Source organism: Podarcis erhardii, assembly GCF_964252035.2.
Source record: "Podarcis erhardii genome assembly, chromosome: 17".
Classification (NCBI taxonomy): Eukaryota; Metazoa; Chordata; class Lepidosauria; order Squamata; family Lacertidae; genus Podarcis; species Podarcis erhardii.
In genome coordinates, this window is record NC_138515.1 from 1,644,818 (window position 1) to 1,664,355 (window position 19,538).

Here is a 19,538-nt window from a genome sequence, read left to right on the forward strand (position 1 = left end):
CACCCGCCTTCCCAAAGATCTTACTGCACTCAAGCAACACAGTTCCAGCAGGTGCCCCAAGGATCCCTACCAGACTTCTGTGGGGATGCTTGGAGGCTGCAATGGAGCACAGCCCCAAACCTAGGAACATACTGGCGTATCCTCAAGGGGTTGTGTTTATTAATAAGGTGCCCCATACTGCTGCACCCTCGACCCTGCCCAATCTCAACCCTTTCTATTTGGCAAGCAAACACACACAGCAGCACTGTAGACCTCTGGATCAGAAATAAATGGACATTCAAAGCTTTCTTTTTTGAGCAGACTGCTACCTGCTTCCTTCTGCCCTTATCACCCTCTAGTTTCTAAGCCTCAGAGCTTAGCAGATCCTTCCTCCAACTGCTGCTACTGCAGATTTCTGCTTGGGGTCTCAGAGATGTAGGGAGGGGCAGTCCTCCAGGCAGCAAATTTCCAGTATTCATGACTCCCTCCATACTTGCCCCACCCTGAGATTCAATTATCTAGGCTTTACAGTGGTGCTTGCTAATGTGGCATGCTCCCAATGCTGCTGGACTACAACTCCCATCAGCCCTGACCACTAGTCATGCTGGCTGGGGTTGGTGGGAGCCAGTGTCCAACAGTAACAACTGGAAGACCACAAGTTAACCAGCCCTGCTTTATGGCAAGTCAGCACAAGGCCTCACCTGAAGGAAGTCACTTTGTGCTGAGGCAGGTCATCGTAACTCTCAAACCCATCTTCGTTGGCATCAAAGATGGACAAGCGCTCATCTGTCAGCATCTCGGGTTCATCCAGCTAGGAAGATACAAAATTTTATTCTAGACATATACCAGCAAGATAGAATTCTTTTTGTTCATCTGCAAAGGATGGGCTTACGGCATCATCAGGATCTCCTTGGAAGAACTTGAGATCAGGGTCATCTAGGTATTGCCTGCATTCAACACACTTGGGAGGAGTGGTCTGGAAGAGAAAGATATAAGGAGAAAATGCAAGGTGGTGAATTCAGGTAACCAGGATCTAAAAATGGTGCTGCCAATAAGCTTGTGATGTGGCTGAATAACTCTGGGAATTTGTTACTTAAGTGACATTAGACCCTACCATTTCAAAGTAAAACATTTATAGGTCCACTTACAAAAATCATATTAAAAACAGGTTCCCTCCAGATGTTGCTGAACTCCAATTCCCATCATTCCTGATCACTGGCCATGCCAGCTGAGCTGATGGGAAACAGGAGCCCAAAACATCTGAAGGGAACCAGGCTGGGTAAGGATGATAACAGGGTCAGGGAACCTGCATCTCTCCAGATGTAGTTAGACTCCAACTCCCATCAGACAGTGTGGTCAGTGATAATGAGACTTTGAGTCCATCACCATCTGCAGGGCAAGAGAGTTCCCCATCCCTGGTGTAAAAGCTGTTACTGTACTGCTCTGGGTCACTGGTACCTAGCCAGAAAGGATACCCAACAGGTTTCATGTGCATAAGTGGCATTTCTAGAAAATGCAGGGATTGCTCACTCATAGTTGGCTAAATCTAGCTGAAAGGGGGAGGCAGGATTTCATCAGTCCTTACATTCCATTCCACTGTACCGGCCATCATTTATGGAGCCCTTCCAAATGCTTAGCTGCTTTTCCGACTCATTTTTAAGAACAAAACACACAAAGTTATGCCACATTCATTCACTATTTTTCTGCTCTTTTTTTTTTTTTTTTTATAAATATTTATTAAGGTTTTTAAATATAAATGCACACATAATAAACAATCTTACTTCTATCACAACAATTTCATCACTTCCTTGGACTCCCTCACGTCTCCCGCTCCCATTTACATCGTTAAAAAATTTTCCAAACAAATTATCAACTTGTTTACAATCTCATGTCCACTCATTCAAATATAATCTAGCACTTCTTCCAAAAAAATTTATATTTTCTTTAGTCTCACTTATCATCAAATTTAAATCTAGTTTAGTGGTGGCCAGTTTTTTATAATCTAGCATCCTTCTTAACATTCAACCAAATTACAATGTTTTTGTAGATACATCTTGAATTTCTCCCAGTCTTCCTCCATCTTCTCTTCTCCCAGATCACGGATTCTGCCAGTCATCTCGGCCAGTTGCATATAGTCCATCAGCTGCATCTGCCACTCTTCCAGTGTGGGTAGATCTTGAGTTTTCCAGTTTTTTGCGATGAGAATCCTTGCTGCCGTTGTTGCATACATAAAAAATGTTCGATCCTTCTTTAACACCTTCTGGCCGACAATACCCAGAAGGAAGGCCTCTGGTTTCTTTGTGAAGGTATACTTAAATACCTTTTTCAGCTCATTATATATCATTTCCCAGAAGACCTTCACCTTAGGGCATGTCCACCAGAGGTGAAAGAATGTTCCTTCATTTTCTTTACATTTCCAACATTTATTATCAGACGAATGGTATATTTTGGCAAGTTTAACTGGGGTCATGTACCATCTATATATCATTTTCATAACATTTTCCTTCAGAGCATTACATGCGGTGAAGTTCAGCCCAGTGGTCCACAACCTTTCCCAGTCCTCAAACATAATGTTATGCCCAATGTCCTGTGCCCATTTTATCATAGCCGATTTAACCATTTCGTCTTGTGTATTCCATTTTAGCAGCAAGTTATACATTCTAGATAGTACCTTGGTCTTTGGTTCTAACAATTCTGTTTCTAACTTCGATTTCTCCACCTGGAACCCTAACTTTTTGTCATTTTTAAAAACTTCTTTAATCTGAGCATAATGTAACCAGTCTCGCACCTTATCCTTCATTTTCTCCAAACTCTGCCATTTCCAATTGTCTCCATCTTTTTCTAATATTTCCCAATATTTTGGCCATTTGGCCTCCATATTGGGTCTTTTTCGGGCCTTAGCCTCCAGAGGTGAAAGCCACCTTGGAGTTTTATTTTCCAATAAGTCTTTATATTTTGTCCAGACATTAAACACTGCTTTCCTGACAATATGGTTCTTAAAGGCCTTATTGATCTTAACTTTGTCATACCATAAGTATGCATGCCAACCAAAAGCATTGTTAAAACCTTCCAGGTCCAGTACGTCAGTGTCTTCGAGAAGTAGCCAGTCTTTTAGCCAGCAAAAAGCTGCGGCTTCATAGTACAACTTTAAGTCTGGCAGGGCAAAGCCCCCTCTTTCTTTCGCATCTGTTAATATCTTAAACTTAATTCTGGGCTTTTTGCCCTGCCAGACAAATTTAGATATATCTTTCTGCCACTTCCGGAAGCACTCCGTTTTGTCCAGAATCTGTAATGTTTGAAACAAAAACAACATTTTTGGCAATACATTCATCTTAAAAGCAGCAATTCGGCCTAACAAAGAAAGCTTCAATTTTGTCCAACTATCCAAGTCTCTCTTAATTTCAGACCAACATTTTTCATAGTTATCCTTGAATAGACTCAGGTTTTTTGCTGTTATGTTTACCCCTAGGTACTTTACCTTTTTAACCATAGTTAATTCTGTTTCTCTCTGAAACCGTTCTGACTCTATGTCTGTCAAATTTTTTCCCAGCACCTTGGTTTTCTGTTTGTTTAATTTAAATCCCGCCACCCGACCAAAGTCCTGTATCAATTGTAATACTCTTTTCGTACTAGATTCTGGCTCCTGCAGGGTCAAAACTAGGTCATCTGCAAAAGCTTTAAGTTTGTATTGTTTCGCTCCACTATTTTTCTGCTCTTAAAGACAGTAAACCAAGGCCAAGATATGGTATCAGAGCAATGCTGATGTGGTATATCTGAACCCACCCAAAGTTCCACCTGACAGAGGCATTAAATGCCTGTCCTGAAAATCAGAAAAAATAGTATCTTCTTGAACTGTTGATGTTCCAGTCATTCCAGGGCGGAGTGTGTGCATATGCACACCACAAATGTCTAGTATTCCAACCACATACAAAACAAACCAACACTTACTGACCTTAACAGGTGGCACAGTTTTAACCTGGTTTGCTTCTTCTTTTATTTCAGACCTGGGCAAAAAACAAAACAAAACCCTCACACAGTGCAACAAGTTGGGTAATATAAGCTATCACAAGAATAATATTGTTTAAGTCACTGGATACAGAGACTTTGATAAGTCCATGCAGTAAAATGCTTTCATATACGGTGGTACCTCGGGTTAAGTACTTAATTCGTTCCAGAGGTCCGTTCTTAACCTGAAACTGTTCTTAACCTGAAGCATCACTTTAGCTAATGGGGCCTCCCGCTGCCGCTGCGCCGCTGGAGCCCGATTTCTGTTCTCATCCCGAAGCAAAGTTCTTAACCTGAAACACTATTTCTGGGTTAGCGGAGTGTGTAACCTGAAGCGTATGTAACCTGAGGTACCACTGTACAAAGACACTTTCAGCTTAAAGAAACTGTGTATTCTGAGGAGCCATTTTATACCCTCTACTCTCACTTCCATCAATGCATGAACAGGGCAGAGACTGACTGCTCCATTTCAATATTCTGTGTTTCTTTATTTAGCCTAAGGAATGAAAACAAAGCGCTTCTGACCTGGTTGGGATTCCTTTTTTAAAAAAATAATATTTATTACTTTTAAACCTTACCAAAAAAAGAAGAAAAAGAAAAAAGGCAAAAGAAATAAAATACAATACAATACAGTATATAAACAATGCTCAACACAACATTAACACATTAAATTAAACATAAAAAATGAAAAAACATACATCATACCATTTCAATGCCCTATCTTTCATTCCCTCATTTCATCGACCTCCTCTCACCTCCCTTTTTGTATTCCACTTCTATTAATTATTTCAGCAATTCGTTTCCCTCTTTCTCTATTTTCTATCATATAATTATCTTAACTTATTTTAACCTTATCTTCCATTAATACCATAATACTTATTTATACTTAGCTCCTTATAACATTTCTACTAAAGCCATATAATTTCATTCCAACATTTTTCTAACACTCATTAATTTTACAGTATTTCTATAAATAAACTTTAAACTTTTTCCAATCTTCTTCCACCGTCTCTTCTCCCTGGTCTCGGATTCTGCCAGTCCTTTCCGTCTATTCCATATGGTCCATCAACCTGGTGATCTTCTGTCCGAGGCTCTTAACTGTTTTCCAAGTCCCTTCTGCAGATCTTCTTCATATTTATACATGCACTTTACTTTGTCTTCTGCTGATCTTGTTCTTAATTTCCTGCCTTTGATGCCGAGGAGTAGATCTCGGGGAGGCTCCAACCTAGCAATGTTTTTATTCCTTCTCGACAAGTCAGCCAAATCTCCGTAGTTAGCACTAAAGTCCAAAAGATGTTTCAGGACGTCTTTCAAAATCCTTCCAAAACTGAAAGTCCCCACAACTCCAATCTCCTCCTGGCCCAAGTCCAAATCCCAAAGGTCAGTACATCCCTGCATGAGGGAATCTATCCAACTTTACTTCTCAAATCCAAGCAGGGCTCCAATCCTCAAAATCTGACTTTCTCTAAATTCAGTCATAGAAGGCAACAACTTATATTCATCAAATTGCCTCTGTAAGACTGGGACTCTCTCCACTTGTATTACTTTAGGTTCAACAACAACTTTCTCCCTTGCCTTCTCAACAATTTGCCATGTCAAAGTAGATTCCTGAAACGATTCCTGAATAGTTTCTGTATAGATGTTCACTTTTTGTCCCAAATCAGTCACTTTTTGTCCCAAATTGTCAATTTTGATAGTCATAGAATCATAGAATCATAGAATCATAGAGTTGGAAGAGACCACAAGGGCCATCGAGTCCAACCCCCTGCCAAGCAGGAAACACCATCAGAGCACTCCTGACATATGGTTGTCAAGCCTCTGCTTAAAGACCTCCAAAGAAGGAGACTCCACCACACTCCTTGGCAGCAAATTCCACTGTCGAACAGCTCTTACTGTCAGGAAGTTCTTCCTAATGTTTAGGTGGAATCTTCTTTCTTGTAGTTTGGAACCATTGCTCCGTGTCCGCTTCTCTGGAGCAGCAGAAAACAACCTTTCTCCCTCCTCTATGTGACATCCTTTTATATATTTGAACATGGCTATCATATCACCCCTTAACCTCCACTTCTCCAGGCTAAACATGCCCAGCTCCCTTAGCCGTTCCTCATAAGGCATCGTTTCCAGGCCTTTGACCATTTTGGTTGCCCTCCTCTGGACACGTTCCAGTTTGTCAGTGTCCTTCTTGAACTGTGGTGCCCAGAACTGGACACAGTACTCCAGGTGAGGTCTGACCAGAGCAGAAGTCATCACATCCGTCTTCTTAAGAAGCTGTTCCAATGAAGCACTTATCTTGCAAAATGCAATCACTAAGGCTTCTTCTGTCGACATTCTTACCAATCCAAGGTCAATCCCTGGTTCTCATAATTTTTTATCTCTGCAGCTGGTAATCCCCCCAGCTCCACTCCTGTAACAGTTTCATTTTTAAAAAAATAATATTTATTAAATTTTCCAATAAGAACATACAAATACAAAGCAACTACAATGAAAACAAACACAAACAAAAAACAACAAGTATAATTTCAAAACTTATTTTCTCAACCGTATTTCCCCGACTTCCTCATACCTCACCGTTTTGTATTCTAGTTTCATTATCCCATCAGCAACTCCATTCCCTTATTTCCCAAAAGTTTTTTTACTAATTCCATTCCTTTTCTTACTCTAATGTCTCTGAAAACCAATATTTTTAAGTCCATGTCAACCTAACATTCTTTAATCTTGTAATATTTATTAAGATAGTCCTTAAATTTCTTCCAATCTTCTTCCACTGTCTCTTTCTCCTGGTCTCGGATTCTGCCCGTCATCTCTGCAAGTCCCATGTAGTCTGTCATCTTCATCTGCCATTCTTCCAGAGTGGGTAGATCTGATGTCTTCCAATACTTTGCAATAAGGATCCTTGCTGCTGTTGTGGCATACAAAAACAAAGTTCTGTCCTTCTTTAACACCACATGGCTTACCATACCCAGGAGAAAGGCCTCTGGTTTCTTCAGGAAAGTGTATTTAAACATCTTTTTCATTTCATTATATATCATTTCCCAGAAAGCCTTAATCCTTGGGCATGTCCACCAGAGGTGAAAGAATGAGCCTTCATTTTCTTTACACTTCCAACATTTGTTATCTGACAAGTGGTAAATTTTTGCAAGCTTGACTGGGGTCATGTACCACCTATAGATCATTTTCATAATGTTTTCTCTCAAGGCGTTACACGCCGTAAATTTCATGCCGGTGGTCAGCAAACATAATGTTATGACCAATATCTTGCGCCCACTTAATCATAGCTGATTTAACTGTTTCATCCTGCGTATTCCATTTCAACAGCAAGTTATACATTTTTGATAAATTTTTAGTATTGGATTCTAACAATTCTGTTTCCAATTTCGATTTCTCCACCTGGAAGCCAATTTTCTTATCCATCTTGTAAACCTCCATTATTTGGTAATAGTGGAGCCAATCTCTCACTTTATCCTTTAATTTCTCAAAACTCTGCAGTTTGAAGTTACTACCCTCCTGTTCTAAAATTTCCCAATATTTCGGCCATATACACTCCATATTGAGTTTTTTCACAGCTTTTGCCTCCATTGGTGAAAGCCACCTTGGAGTTTTGCTCTCCAGTAGGTCTTTATATCTGATCCAAACATTGTACAATGCTTTCCTGACAATATGATTTTTAAAACCTTTATGAACCTTAACTTTGTCATACCACAAATATGCATGCCACCCAAAAAAGTTATTAAAACCTTCCAAATCTAAAATGTCTGTGTTCTTAAGGAGCAGCCAATCCTTCAACCAGCAGAAAGCTGCTGATTCATAGTAAAGTTTCAAATCTGGCAGGGCAAATCCCCCCCTTTCCTTTGCATCAGTTAAAATCTTACATTTTATTCTGGGCTTTTTGCCCTGCCAGATAAATTTAGAAATATCTCGCTGCCATCCCTTAAAACACTCCATCTTATCAACAATTTGCAATGTTTGAAACAAAAATAACATTCTAGGCAATACATTCATCTTAATAGCTGCTATTCGACCAGACAAAGAAAGCTTCAAGTTTGACCAAATTTCTAAATCTTCTTTCACTTGGTTCCAACATTTCTCATAATTGTCTTTAAATAAGTTCATATTTTTAGCTGTCATATTAATCCCCAAATATTTTACACTCTTAACCACTGTTAAACCTGTTTCATTCTGAAACCTCTCCTTCTCTCTTACTGTTAGATTTTTCTCTAATACCTTAGTCTTTAATTTATTTAATTTAAATCCTGCCACTTGACCAAACTCTTGAATTAATTCCAAAACCCTTTTCGTACTGGATTCCGGCTCTTGCAATGTAAGTACCAAATCATCTGCAAATGCTCTCAATTTATATTGTCTCGCTCCGACCTGAACCCCTTTAACCAGCTGGTCCTTTCTTATCATGTTCAGCAAAACCTCCAGGACCGAAATAAAAAGTAGTGGGGAAATTGGGCACCCCTGACGTGTCCCTTTTTCTATCTTAAGTTCTTCTGTAATAATATTATTTACAATTAGCTTTGCTTTTTGTTCAGAATAAATTGCGCCTATACCGTTTTCAAAACCTTGGCCTACCCCCATCCCATGGAGATTCTTCTTCATCAAGGTCCAAGAAATATTGTCAAAGGCTTTCTCCGCGTCCACAAATATCAAAACAGCTTTTGTATTTATATTAACTTCTAACATTTCCAAAATGTCTATTATGTTCCTTACATTATCTGATAAATGTCTTCTCGGGAGGAAGCCCAATTGATCCCTATGAATCTCCCCCATCAAAACTTTTTTCAATCTCTTAGCTAAAATGTCAGCAAAAATTTTGTAATCCACATTTAATAAAGAGATTGGGCGGTAGTTCTTAAGTTGGGTCTTTTCAGTCTCTGTCTTCAGTATAAGCGTGATATAAGCCTCTTTCCACGTATCAGGTGCTTCTTTCCCCTCAAGGATTTCATTACAGACTTCCTTCAAAGGTTGTATTAGCCATTCTTTTAAAGCCTTGTAATATTTGGAAGTCAGTCCATCAGGTCCCGGAGATTTGCCCAGTTTCATGTTTTGAATGGCACCTTCTATTTCTTGTTCAGTTATTTTCTGATTCAAAAGCACTTTGTCCTGACATGAAATTTCCTTCATCCCATTTTTCTTCAAGAATTGTTCTATATCAATCTCTTTTTCTGGCCCTTGTGCATATAGTTGTTTAAAGTATCTCTGGAAGCAGCTTCTAATTTCAGTTGGGTTGTTAATGTTCTTTCCATCCACTTCTAAATTTGTCACTGTATTTAGTTTTTGTCTCTTCTTCAATTGCCAAGCCAAAAATTTCCCGCATTTATCAGCAGATTCAAACGTTTTCTGTCTCATTTGTTTAATTTTCCATTCTATTTCTTGGTTCATCAGTTTCATATATTGCATTTGGTATAATTTAATTTCTCTCAAGATCTCCTGAGACTTTGGTTTTGATCTCAATTTCTTTTCTCCTTCTTTAATTTTTTCTAATATCTTATCCTTTTTCTCGTTTTGGCTTTTCTTCTTTATTGCATTTTGTTGTATCAAGAAACCTCTCATAACCGCTTTGCTTGCGTCCCAGATTACTCTTTTTTCCACATTAGTCCTCATCTTAATTTCAAAATAATCTCTTAGTGTTTTTTGGGCCTTTTTACAAAATTCTTTATCTCTGAATAATGAGTCATTCATCCTCCATCTGAAAGTGCCAGCTGTTGTTTGATTCATCTCCATCTTCACGGCGTTATGGTCAGAGCAAGTCTTTGGGCAGATTTCCACTTTTTTAATCTTCGATGCCAGTCCTCTAGTAACCCATATTTGGTCAATTCTAGTCCAGGTCATTTTGGCTTCAGAAAAAAAGGTTCCTTCTCTTTCAAGAGGATTTTTTAATCTCCAAATATCAACTAAGTCCATATTGTCAGTCATTTCAAAAAATGTTTTTGGTAGCCTTCCGTCTTTAGAAATTACTTGTCTTTGTGCTTTGTCCATGTTTGTAGAGACAACTCCATTCATATCTCCCATCAAAATTATATTTGAATCCATGTAGTCCAGCAAAATCTCATGCAACTTTTTAAAGAATTCGGATTTGCCTTCCTGTAACAGTTTCAAAGGCTCCCTCTAGAGGGAAACAATTTTTATTTGTATCAATCCTTTTAAACACAGTTCAAGCAACAAAATTAGTTTCAATTTTCAGTTACTTTTACTCCTTTTTAAACGCAGAAGGAGACAATGGAAACAATAAATTTCTCTTATTTAGCTATCTGTCCACATACGTTTTATTCACAGTCAATGAACTTTCCCAAAACGTCAGTCTTACTAGCAGCCCGTTTTCCAGGTTCAAAGCGGTGGTAATTTATCTTTCTTTGCTCTCTCTCCTGCAGGCTTACGCGATCCAAAATTTCCCTCCTCTTCTCCTGCTTCCAGGGGGGGGGGTAGTGATTTTAACCGATGGAAGTTTAATCCTTTACAGAAGACTTTCCGAGACTTTAGCTTGCAGCCTCTTTGCTTCAGTCTATTTACAAAAGGGGAAGGCGGACTTCCTGTTTTAAACCTCCCCGTTTCGGTGCCAAATTAAGACGTTTAAAAATCCAATTTTCCGTTCTACTCACGGGTAGTTGTTTAGGATCAAATTGTCCACAGGAAAAAGTCAGCGCTCTCCGGCAACAGCTATGCGACTTCCTGGTTGGGATTCCTGATGTTCCTGGTCTCTAAACAATGGTTTTTCTGTAGGGCAATCAGTCTGAGGCCCTCTAGATAATTTAGGCTACAACCCCAACATCCGAGATTTGGCCATGCTGACTAGGCCTGACAGGAGCTGTAGTCCAAAACATCTAGAGAAGACCAGATTCAGGGAAGGAGCCGATTCTCTCCCTTGCACCTCATACATGCAAATTTCTCCTTTCTTCCCATCACAGAGCTAACTATTACATCTGTACAGATGTTTGAAGCTAGCCAAGGAGGAGTGGCTTTGTATAATCCAAACACCCACTGCAGCCACTCTCCAAAATATGGAGATACTTCATTTCTCTCCTCATGCCAGAGGCAACATTTACAGGGCTTTTTTTTCTTTTCATTTTTAGGAGTGCAACAGGGTTGCTTTTTCTTCGGACCAGACAGCCAGAGCTCAAAAGAACATGAACTATCACTGCTCCCACTGCACCTTTTATTTGCAGCTGGCACCGCTCTTGGCAGAGGTGGGTGAGCAGCCAGCAGCTCTCAGCCCAATTTCAAAAGCTTCCTGCAAGAAATCAGTTTGAGCCTCCAGCAAGAACAACCCGTTTCCCTTCCAGCTGCTCAATGGGGGGGGGGGAGAGAAGGGGCGAACTCCTTGCTTTTAACTCTTGCCACACCCAACACTGGCATGTGACCCTCAGGAAATCTATTTATCATCATCATCATCATCACTATACTACTACAATTACTACATTTATATCCCCCCTTTCTTCCAAAGAGCTGAAGGTGGCATGTGTGATTCTCATCCCTCTGCATTTTATCCTCACAACCATGTGAGGTAGGTTAGGCTAAGAGAGTGTAACTGGCCCAAGAGCAGCCAGAAAACATCATGGCTGAGTGGAAATTTCAACCCTGGTCTCCCACACCACCAGTGGCTTGAGTGTTGGATTTAGACTCAGTCAAACCCACTGAAGTGCAGGCATAGGCAACCTTGGCCCACCAGATTTTTTGGGACTACAACTCCCATGATCCCTAGCTAACAGGACCAGTGGTCAAGGATGATGGGAACTGTAGTCCCAAAACATCTGAAGAGCCAAGGTTGCCTGTGCCTGGTCAAGTGCCATTGATTTTGATGGGTCTTCTCTAAGCATCACTTAAGTTTGGCTCCATCACCCCTAGTCTGTAAACAGCAAACTGTCCTAGTCTCCTCAGGTAAATTGCTCTAGATTTTTGGAAACTGGATTGAGGGAGGGCCATAGGTAGGTAGATATTTGGACCTGGCCAATATGGCTAACTATTGCCCAGTCTCAAACCATCCATTATTGGGCAAGGTGACTGATCATGTGGTCGCTGAACAACTCCAGACATGCCTGGAGGATGTGGACCATTTGGATCCCTTCCAATCGGGGTTCAGGCCTCATCATGGGACTGAAACTGCCCTGGTCACGCTGGTCGATGATCTCTGGTGGGCTAGGGACATAGGTGAAAGCTGTTTCCTAGTTCTGCTGGATCTCTCAGCGGCTTTTGATACCATCAATCATGACCTCCTTCTGGACTGACTAAAGGAGATGGGAGCACTGTTATACAGTGGTCCAGCTCCTTCCTTTGGAACCGTGTCCAGAAATTGGTTGGGGAATGAGTGTTCAGACCCCTGGGCTCTCACTTGTGGGGTGCCTCAGGGTTCTGTCCACTCCCCCATGCTTTTCAACATCTATATGAAGCCGCTGGGGGAGATTATCAGGGGGTTTGGGCTGAGTTTTCACCAGTACGCTGTTGATACCCAGACCTACCTCTCCTTTAAACTGAAACCAGTGAAGGCAGTGAATATCCTGTGAGTGTCTGGAGGCAGTTGGAGGATGGTTGGCAGCTAACCGATTGAGGTTGAATCCTGACTAGAAGTACTGTTTCTGGGGGACGGGCCAGATGGGTGTGGGGGACTCCCTGGTCCTGAATGGGGCAACTGTTGCCCTGAAGGAGTAGGTGAGCAGCCTGGGAGTCATTTTGGACTCACAGCTGTCCATGGAAGTGCAGATCAATTCTGTGTCCAGAGTAATGTCTACCAGCTCCATCTGGTACACTAGCTGAGACCCTACCTGCCCACAGACTGTCTCACCAGAGTGGTGCATGCTCTGGCTATCTCCTGCTTATTGACATGCGCTCTACATGGGACTACCTTTGAAGGTGACTTAGAAACTACAACTAATTCAGAATGCGGCATGTAGACTGGTGACTGGGAGTGGCCGCTGGGACCATATAACACCAGTCTTAAAGAATATTCACTGGCTCCCAATACATTTCCGAGCACAATTCAAAATGTTGGTGCTGACCTTTATAGCCATAAACGGCCTTGGTCATGTATACCTGAAGGAACGTGTCCACCACCATCATTCAGCCCGGACACTGAGGTCCAGCTCCGAGGGCCTTCTGGTGGTTCCCTCACTGCAAGAAGTGAAGCTACCGGGAACCAAGCAGAGGGCCTTCTCGGCAGTGGCACCCGCCCTGTGGAATACCCTCGCATCAAATGTCAAGGAGATAAAGAACTACACAACATCTGAAGGCAGCCCTGTTTCTGGAAGTTTTTAACGTTTGATGTTTTACTATGTTTTTATATGTGCTGCTAGAAACCCAGCTAGATTGGTGGGGAATAAATATTATTATTATTATTATTATTATTATTATTATTATTATTAGCTATCATTTTCTGTGGTGGTCATGTGTCATAAATGTTTAGTTTTGGCCTAAGTATGTTCCCAAAAACAAAAAGAGAGTGTTGCTTTTCGTATCCATTGATGAAAATGGTTACATTTCTTGCTAGCAAACATACATGCAGAGAAAGCTGATGAGATCTCATGCGCCCAGTCACTTACCCTTCTTTGGCTTCTATTTTGATTCTTTTCTCATCTTGTTCCTTCAGAGCAAAAAGGAAGATGGTATTGAGAAGAAAGAAACATTTTCTCTTTCTTTAAAATTAGGTGTGAAGTATTAACCTTCTAGGACAGCCGTCACCCCCCTGGAAGCCTCCAGGTGCTCCCATCAGGCTGACAGGAACAGCAGTCCCAAACATCTGGAGGGCACCAAGCTGGCAAATGCTTTTCAAGGGCCCATAATTTATCCCCACTCCAGGGTGAAACAGCAATATTAAATCCAAAATTCCAAATGCAAGTGAGAATTCAGAAGTTTCATGCATACATTTCAAGCATTCTGGTGGTGGTGGAGTAAACTAGTAAAGCAATCAGCATTTACCTTCTCTCCGGGCTGCTCCTCCTCTTCCTCCTCCTCATTTTCTACACTAATTTCTTGTTTCAGGTCTCCATTCACTTCCTCAGATTTGCGTTTATTGGATCTATTGCAAAAAGGAATTAATTTAGGTAACGTTATTTTGACAATATGTTCACTGTGCTTATTAATAAAGGTGGAAAGCTAAGAAAAAATAAATGGGTTTTAACTTTACAAACCATGTTCAGATAACGCAGCATGAATTGGATAGCCATGGAAATGTGACATTTTAATTTAATTCTTTTAATTGATTTTTATTGAAAATGATCAAATATACATTTCCATCATTAAATATCCACCATTGTAGCTGTACATTCATCAACTTCCCTCCTTCCCCTTCCATGGTTCTTTAAATTTTCCCATATTTTCTGCATATTCTAAGAACCAAAAAAATCCATTTTAGTCATTGTTGTCCGCCCCCCCCCCCCCCGGCAATTATCTCTCTCTACTGTGTGTTATACTATTGAATTTACCTTAATGCTGCTAACATTTTCACTTGCCTTACAGTTATTTTCCAAATATTCCACAAAATTTTTCCACTCCTCTTTATATACAGTCGTACCTCGGAAGTTGAACGCCTTGCAAGTCGAACCTTTTGGCTCCCGAACACCACAAACCCGAAAGTGAGTGTTCCAGTTAGTGAATGTTCGACTAATATCCGACGCGGCTTCCTGCAGCCAATCGGAAGCCACGCCTTGGTTTCCAAATGTTTTGGAAGTCGAACGGACTTCCAGGACGGATTCTGTTCAACTTCCGAGGTACGACTGTACTTGATCTTCTTGCTCTTTTATTCTTGATCTCCAACAGAGGTCCACTTGCCTGATGTTTCTTTCCCCAGGTCACCTGGCTGCTCCGTGTCTCACATGAACACCTGTACCATTCAGTGCTCAATGTTAACCACCTTGATGTAAGTGGTAATGAGGAAATCAGAGTAAAAGGTGGCAGCAGTATGGGGGATGAGAGTCAAATAAGCAAAGGAATCTTTAAGAAAAACCCACAAAAGAACAGTCACACCAGGTTTTACACACAACCTACTCACCCTTTGGAAAACATAGCTACTATGGTTGGTTGCTTGACAGAACTACGTGTGATCCTTGAACTGCTTGGGGATTCTGCAGATTAATTTAAAAAATAGAATCAGTTGCAGTTACCATACATAAAAGGTTTCTGCTGCTTTCAAAGTGCTTAAAGCAGATTAGATTCCCCGCCCCCCCAGCCAAGCCCATCTTCTATTACCAACTGCAGAATCTTAATCTGAAACAGACTTGAAGGACAGACTTGCTTGCATATATTCCTTACAAAGAGCTTGCCATCACTATCTGCAGCAGCCTTCCCCAACACAGTGCCCTCCAGATGTCACAGGACCCTGATGCTTTCACCAAAGGGAAAGAAAAATAAAAAGGGAAGGGACTCAAAATGTTCATTATCAGGCTTGTTGAATTTTGAAACAGAATTTGCATTCTCAAAATCATCATTATCGTTGTCATCACTTCCTATTTTCCTTTAAAAAAAAAAAAAAAAAGGTTCACGCTCTTAAAGCAGGATGAAAATCTATCTGTATGCAAGGAGACAGCAAGCCAATTCATGAATAGGAGCTAGGAGCAGATCCTGCAGATGGCTCATTTGTCCAGGCCGAACGTAAATGAGAACCTGCAATGCTCCGCTAATAAAACTAGTCAAAGGCCAACCTCTGGCAAACAAGTCTACAGAAGTAACTATGCCACATCTGCCCTCATTTATTTGAAACCTAAATAGTAAGTGGGAGTGGGGAGAGAAACACCCTCAATTTCCAGAAGGCTTTGGTTTTCCTGCCATTTATGCTATGTATCCAGAGTCAAAGTAGTGGAGACTCCCAAGAGCCATGTTAAATCAAGTCTCTAAATGACGTACTTCTGTTCTCACTGTTGGACTTGCTCTTCCTACCCCTGCGGGCTTTGGGCACAGAGGGTGAGGCCAATGGTGTGGAGGAGCAAGACGATGCTGCCTCCTCCACCTCCATGGTGCTGTCCTCTTCTCCCTTGCTGCTTCTTCTCTCAGGCTCTTCATCACTGCCATAGGCACCATTTTCTGTGCAGCCGTTGGGTTTCTGGCCAAGCTCCAGGCTATCTCCATTCTCCAAAGCAAGTTCTTGGTGGAGCAAGGTTTTGACTTTGGCCAGGTACAGTTCCTGCAGCAAAGGGAAAGAGGAACAGGCTGAGTGCAGTGCACATATTCTGGGCACATCAATGGACTTTGCAGAGGAGGAGGGGGGAGATAAGAAATTTTGAGATCCTGGCTCCACCTGCTGCGTCTTTCTTCCGGGAGCAAAAGAGGAAAGACAGAACCTGCCAGATCCAGTGAAGGCAATTTGAGCTGCCAATACATGGCGGATGGGGAGCCAAGACGTATCAGCAGCTCAAAATGTCTGAAACCGATAGTGCAATGTGAATGCCATACCGGTTTCAGACAATAAATCGGATTATCGCCCAGCTGTGGAACACAGTGGACAATCTGTCCATGCTCCTTTACAGCAGATGAACTGCCTGGCCAAGATATAAATCATAGTCAAATCTACACATATATCCTTTCACTCACACAATATTTTGGACATGCAATAGCATGATAAGTATGCTGCCAACCGCCCCGAGATCTATAGATGTAGGGTGGTATACAAAATTTAATAATAATACCCCACACACACACACTTATTCTTACAGCACAACACTACAGAGTCTAGATGCCAGGCCAGAGTATGAAATCAGTGTTAGAAACAGATACGAAGGCTGGGAGCTAAATGGCACCTTAAACCTAGGTTATGGGTGCAACAATTGAATGCCTAGGCACACTTTTTATAACAAGAATACAAGGCTGAAAATGAATGAACTGCAGCTAAAATCTCATATTCATGTTTCACATTGTCTAGTTCTCATCTGAAGATTTCAAAAAACAAAGCCATGCCCACCCCCCTGATATTCTTAAGAGGGTCTCTTCTCCAAGCTTCAGATAGTAGCTAGAAGTGGGGAGGCAGAAAAAGGTCCTCCTTTCCTTCCACTCTGCAGTTTTAATCTGAAATCTTAGGCACAGTACTGCACCCAGAGCTCAGAAACTGCTCGAGCTAATGAAATTACCAGTCACAAAATGCGCCGAGAATAATGGGAGTTTCAAACACTGTGTGAAATAGCCCTTAGCCTACAATGCAATGATCTGGCTCAGTGTCCTTGAATATGTATAGAAAAAGACAAGCAGAAATCTATTGTTTTGGCAATTGTCTCAACAGAATACTGTGGAGTTATCATCCTAGTTATGTATGCAGAGTCATACAATTTAGCGCAATCTAGAGCAATCTATGGAATTTACAATCTGCCTTAGATTTAAAAAAAACAATTTATATAAAGCTAGGAATCATGTGGCTCCTGGGACTTGTGTTCTAGACGCCAAAACAAAATGTCTAGGTGCCATTTTAATTTTGCTGCCATGCTACCCCATAGACCACCTAATTCGCCCTACAGCAGCAAGCAAGCAATAAAATCAATCATCATCATCATTATTATTATTATTATTATTTTGCTGCCAGGTGCATCAGGTGGTCTGCAGGGAAGTGTGGAACCGGAAAACAAGTCTTTTGCTGCCACGTTACCCCACAAACCATCTGATCTGCCCAGCAGAATATAATACATAAATATACATATACATTATATATATATATTTGTTCCCCACTGCTAGCTAGATCAAGAGTGAATGAAGTTATTATCTCCCCACCTGAAAAAAAGAAATAAATGAGTTGATAACTGCAGCAAACTGGAGAACCTTTCTCATTTTAGAAATCATCCCCATCCAACTGGGAAGGAAGGCACAGTCAAACCCACAGAACGGTATCTGAATGGAACAGGAGGAACTGACCCATCCCAATAATTACCTACCTCTGAAAGCTCCTCTTTGTGAAACTTGGTCTCCAGGTCTTTCAGTTGATTCTGAACATCGGCTTGCAAGAAGCCGTGCATCAGACTCAGTTTTTCCTTAACACATTCCTAAAGACAGAGAGGCAGACAGACAGCATATTAAACTGGCAACTCACACCTTCTCAGGGGGTGGCTGCAAGGAGGCACTGGCATGACTCTCCATTAAAAGGGGGAGGGGGACACTCATGCACTCACTCTTTCACCAAGACCATCTTCATCCCTTTCTAGATCTTTTAGCCTGTTTAAAAAACAAACAAAAACAAACACAGTTCCTCATTAGGAAACAGCCTCTTACAAGGGAGCTTCAGAGGGCTGAGACAGGTGGTATTTCACCTCCTGGATGACACTGGGGTAGGGAAGGGGGAAAGAGGGGCTTGGCAGCAGTATGTGGGACACCAACACACGTCTCCCTGCTGCCCTCATGCCTGGGCAATAGGACTCAGGGGGAAGCGGCGTTTATTGGCAGAAATGGAGAACCTGACCCCTCCAGATGTCTCAGGTTCTTTTATCTGCTGCATCAATAGGAGTATAGCATCTAGATCAAGGGAAGTAATAGTGCCACTGTCTTCTGCTCTGGTCAGACCTCACCTGGAGTACTGTGTCCAGTTCTGGGCACCACAGTTCAAGAAGGACACTGACAAACTGGAACGTGTCCAGAGGAGGGCAACCAAAATGGTCAAAGGCCTGGAAACGATGCCTTATGAGGAACGGCTAAGGGAGCTGGGCATGTTTAGCCTGGAGAAGAGGAGGTTAAGGGGTGATATGATAGCCATGTTCAAATATATAAAAGGATGTCACATAGAGGAGGGAGAAAGGTTGTTTTCTGCTGCTCCAGAGAAGCGGACACGGAGCAATGGTTCCAAACTACAAGAAAGAAGATTCCACCTAAACATTAGGAAGAACTTCCTGACAGTAAGAGCTGTTCGACAGTGGAATTTGTTGCCAAGGAGTGTGGTGGAGTCTCCTTCTTTGGAGGTCTTTAAGCAGAGGCTTGACAACCATATGTCAGGAGTGCTCTGATGGTGTTTCCTGCTTGGCAGGGGGTTGGGCTCGATGGCCCTTGTGGTCTCTTCCAACTCTATGATTCTATGATTCTATGTCATCTGTCAATAGTACCCAAGAGCCACCTGGCTTACTGTAGAGAATAAGGAGATACCTAAGTTGGCTGAAAGAATAAAATATTACTTCCATCTCCCTTATTCTAGCCCTGTTAATGGCTGTGGCTGGGTTGGCATCACTTGGTTGGTTCTCCCCACCAGCTCAGGAAGCCTCACCTCGAGAAAGAGAAATCAATACATTTCCACAGAGTGAGAAAATGGATGTCTCCCTCAGCTGACACTAGAATTTGGTCATCCAAGCCCAAGAAGGACAAAGAACCCGGGAAGAAGTCAAGCATGCCTTAGCATTCCATGCTGTTATTTGTTTTGTTGTTGCTTTATTTGCCATATTCACTAAGATGACAATCCAACAAAACCATTCTGAGGGAAGAATTGGAATTGAGTGGGGTAGAAACCTATATAGAAAGATTATCCCTTAGAATAGCTGCGGTGGGGGTCTAGAGTGCTCAATTTAGGGAGGAAATCCATGCTACTGCCCACCCCTTCACAGACCCACAAACTGAGAGCATGTTCTAGCTGGCTAGCAAGGATTATTTCAGATCTGTGGAATGCTTCCCTA

At 41.6% G+C, this 19,538-nt stretch overlaps 1 protein-coding gene across 1 annotated transcript in view; it reads right to left on the reverse strand.

The window, feature by feature from the left end:
* Positions 1-19,257, reverse strand: part of DNMT1 (DNA methyltransferase 1) — a gene marked incomplete at its 5' end in the record, with an annotated part of 62,907 nt that extends 43,650 nt beyond the window's left edge. Inside the window, 11 exons of the mRNA XM_081845939.1 lie at positions 681-790; positions 872-955; positions 3,932-3,983; positions 13,515-13,555; positions 13,891-13,990; positions 14,963-15,035; positions 15,814-16,090; positions 17,823-17,930; positions 18,057-18,099; positions 18,157-18,207; positions 19,136-19,257. Of these exons, the coding sequence (XP_081702065.1) occupies positions 681-790; positions 872-955; positions 3,932-3,983; positions 13,515-13,555; positions 13,891-13,990; positions 14,963-15,035; positions 15,814-16,090; positions 17,823-17,930; positions 18,057-18,099; positions 18,157-18,207; positions 19,136-19,257 (1,061 nt within the window). The remainder of the gene's footprint in view (positions 1-680; positions 791-871; positions 956-3,931; positions 3,984-13,514; positions 13,556-13,890; positions 13,991-14,962; positions 15,036-15,813; positions 16,091-17,822; positions 17,931-18,056; positions 18,100-18,156; positions 18,208-19,135) is intronic.
* Between the last annotated feature and the right edge of the window lie 281 nt (positions 19,258-19,538).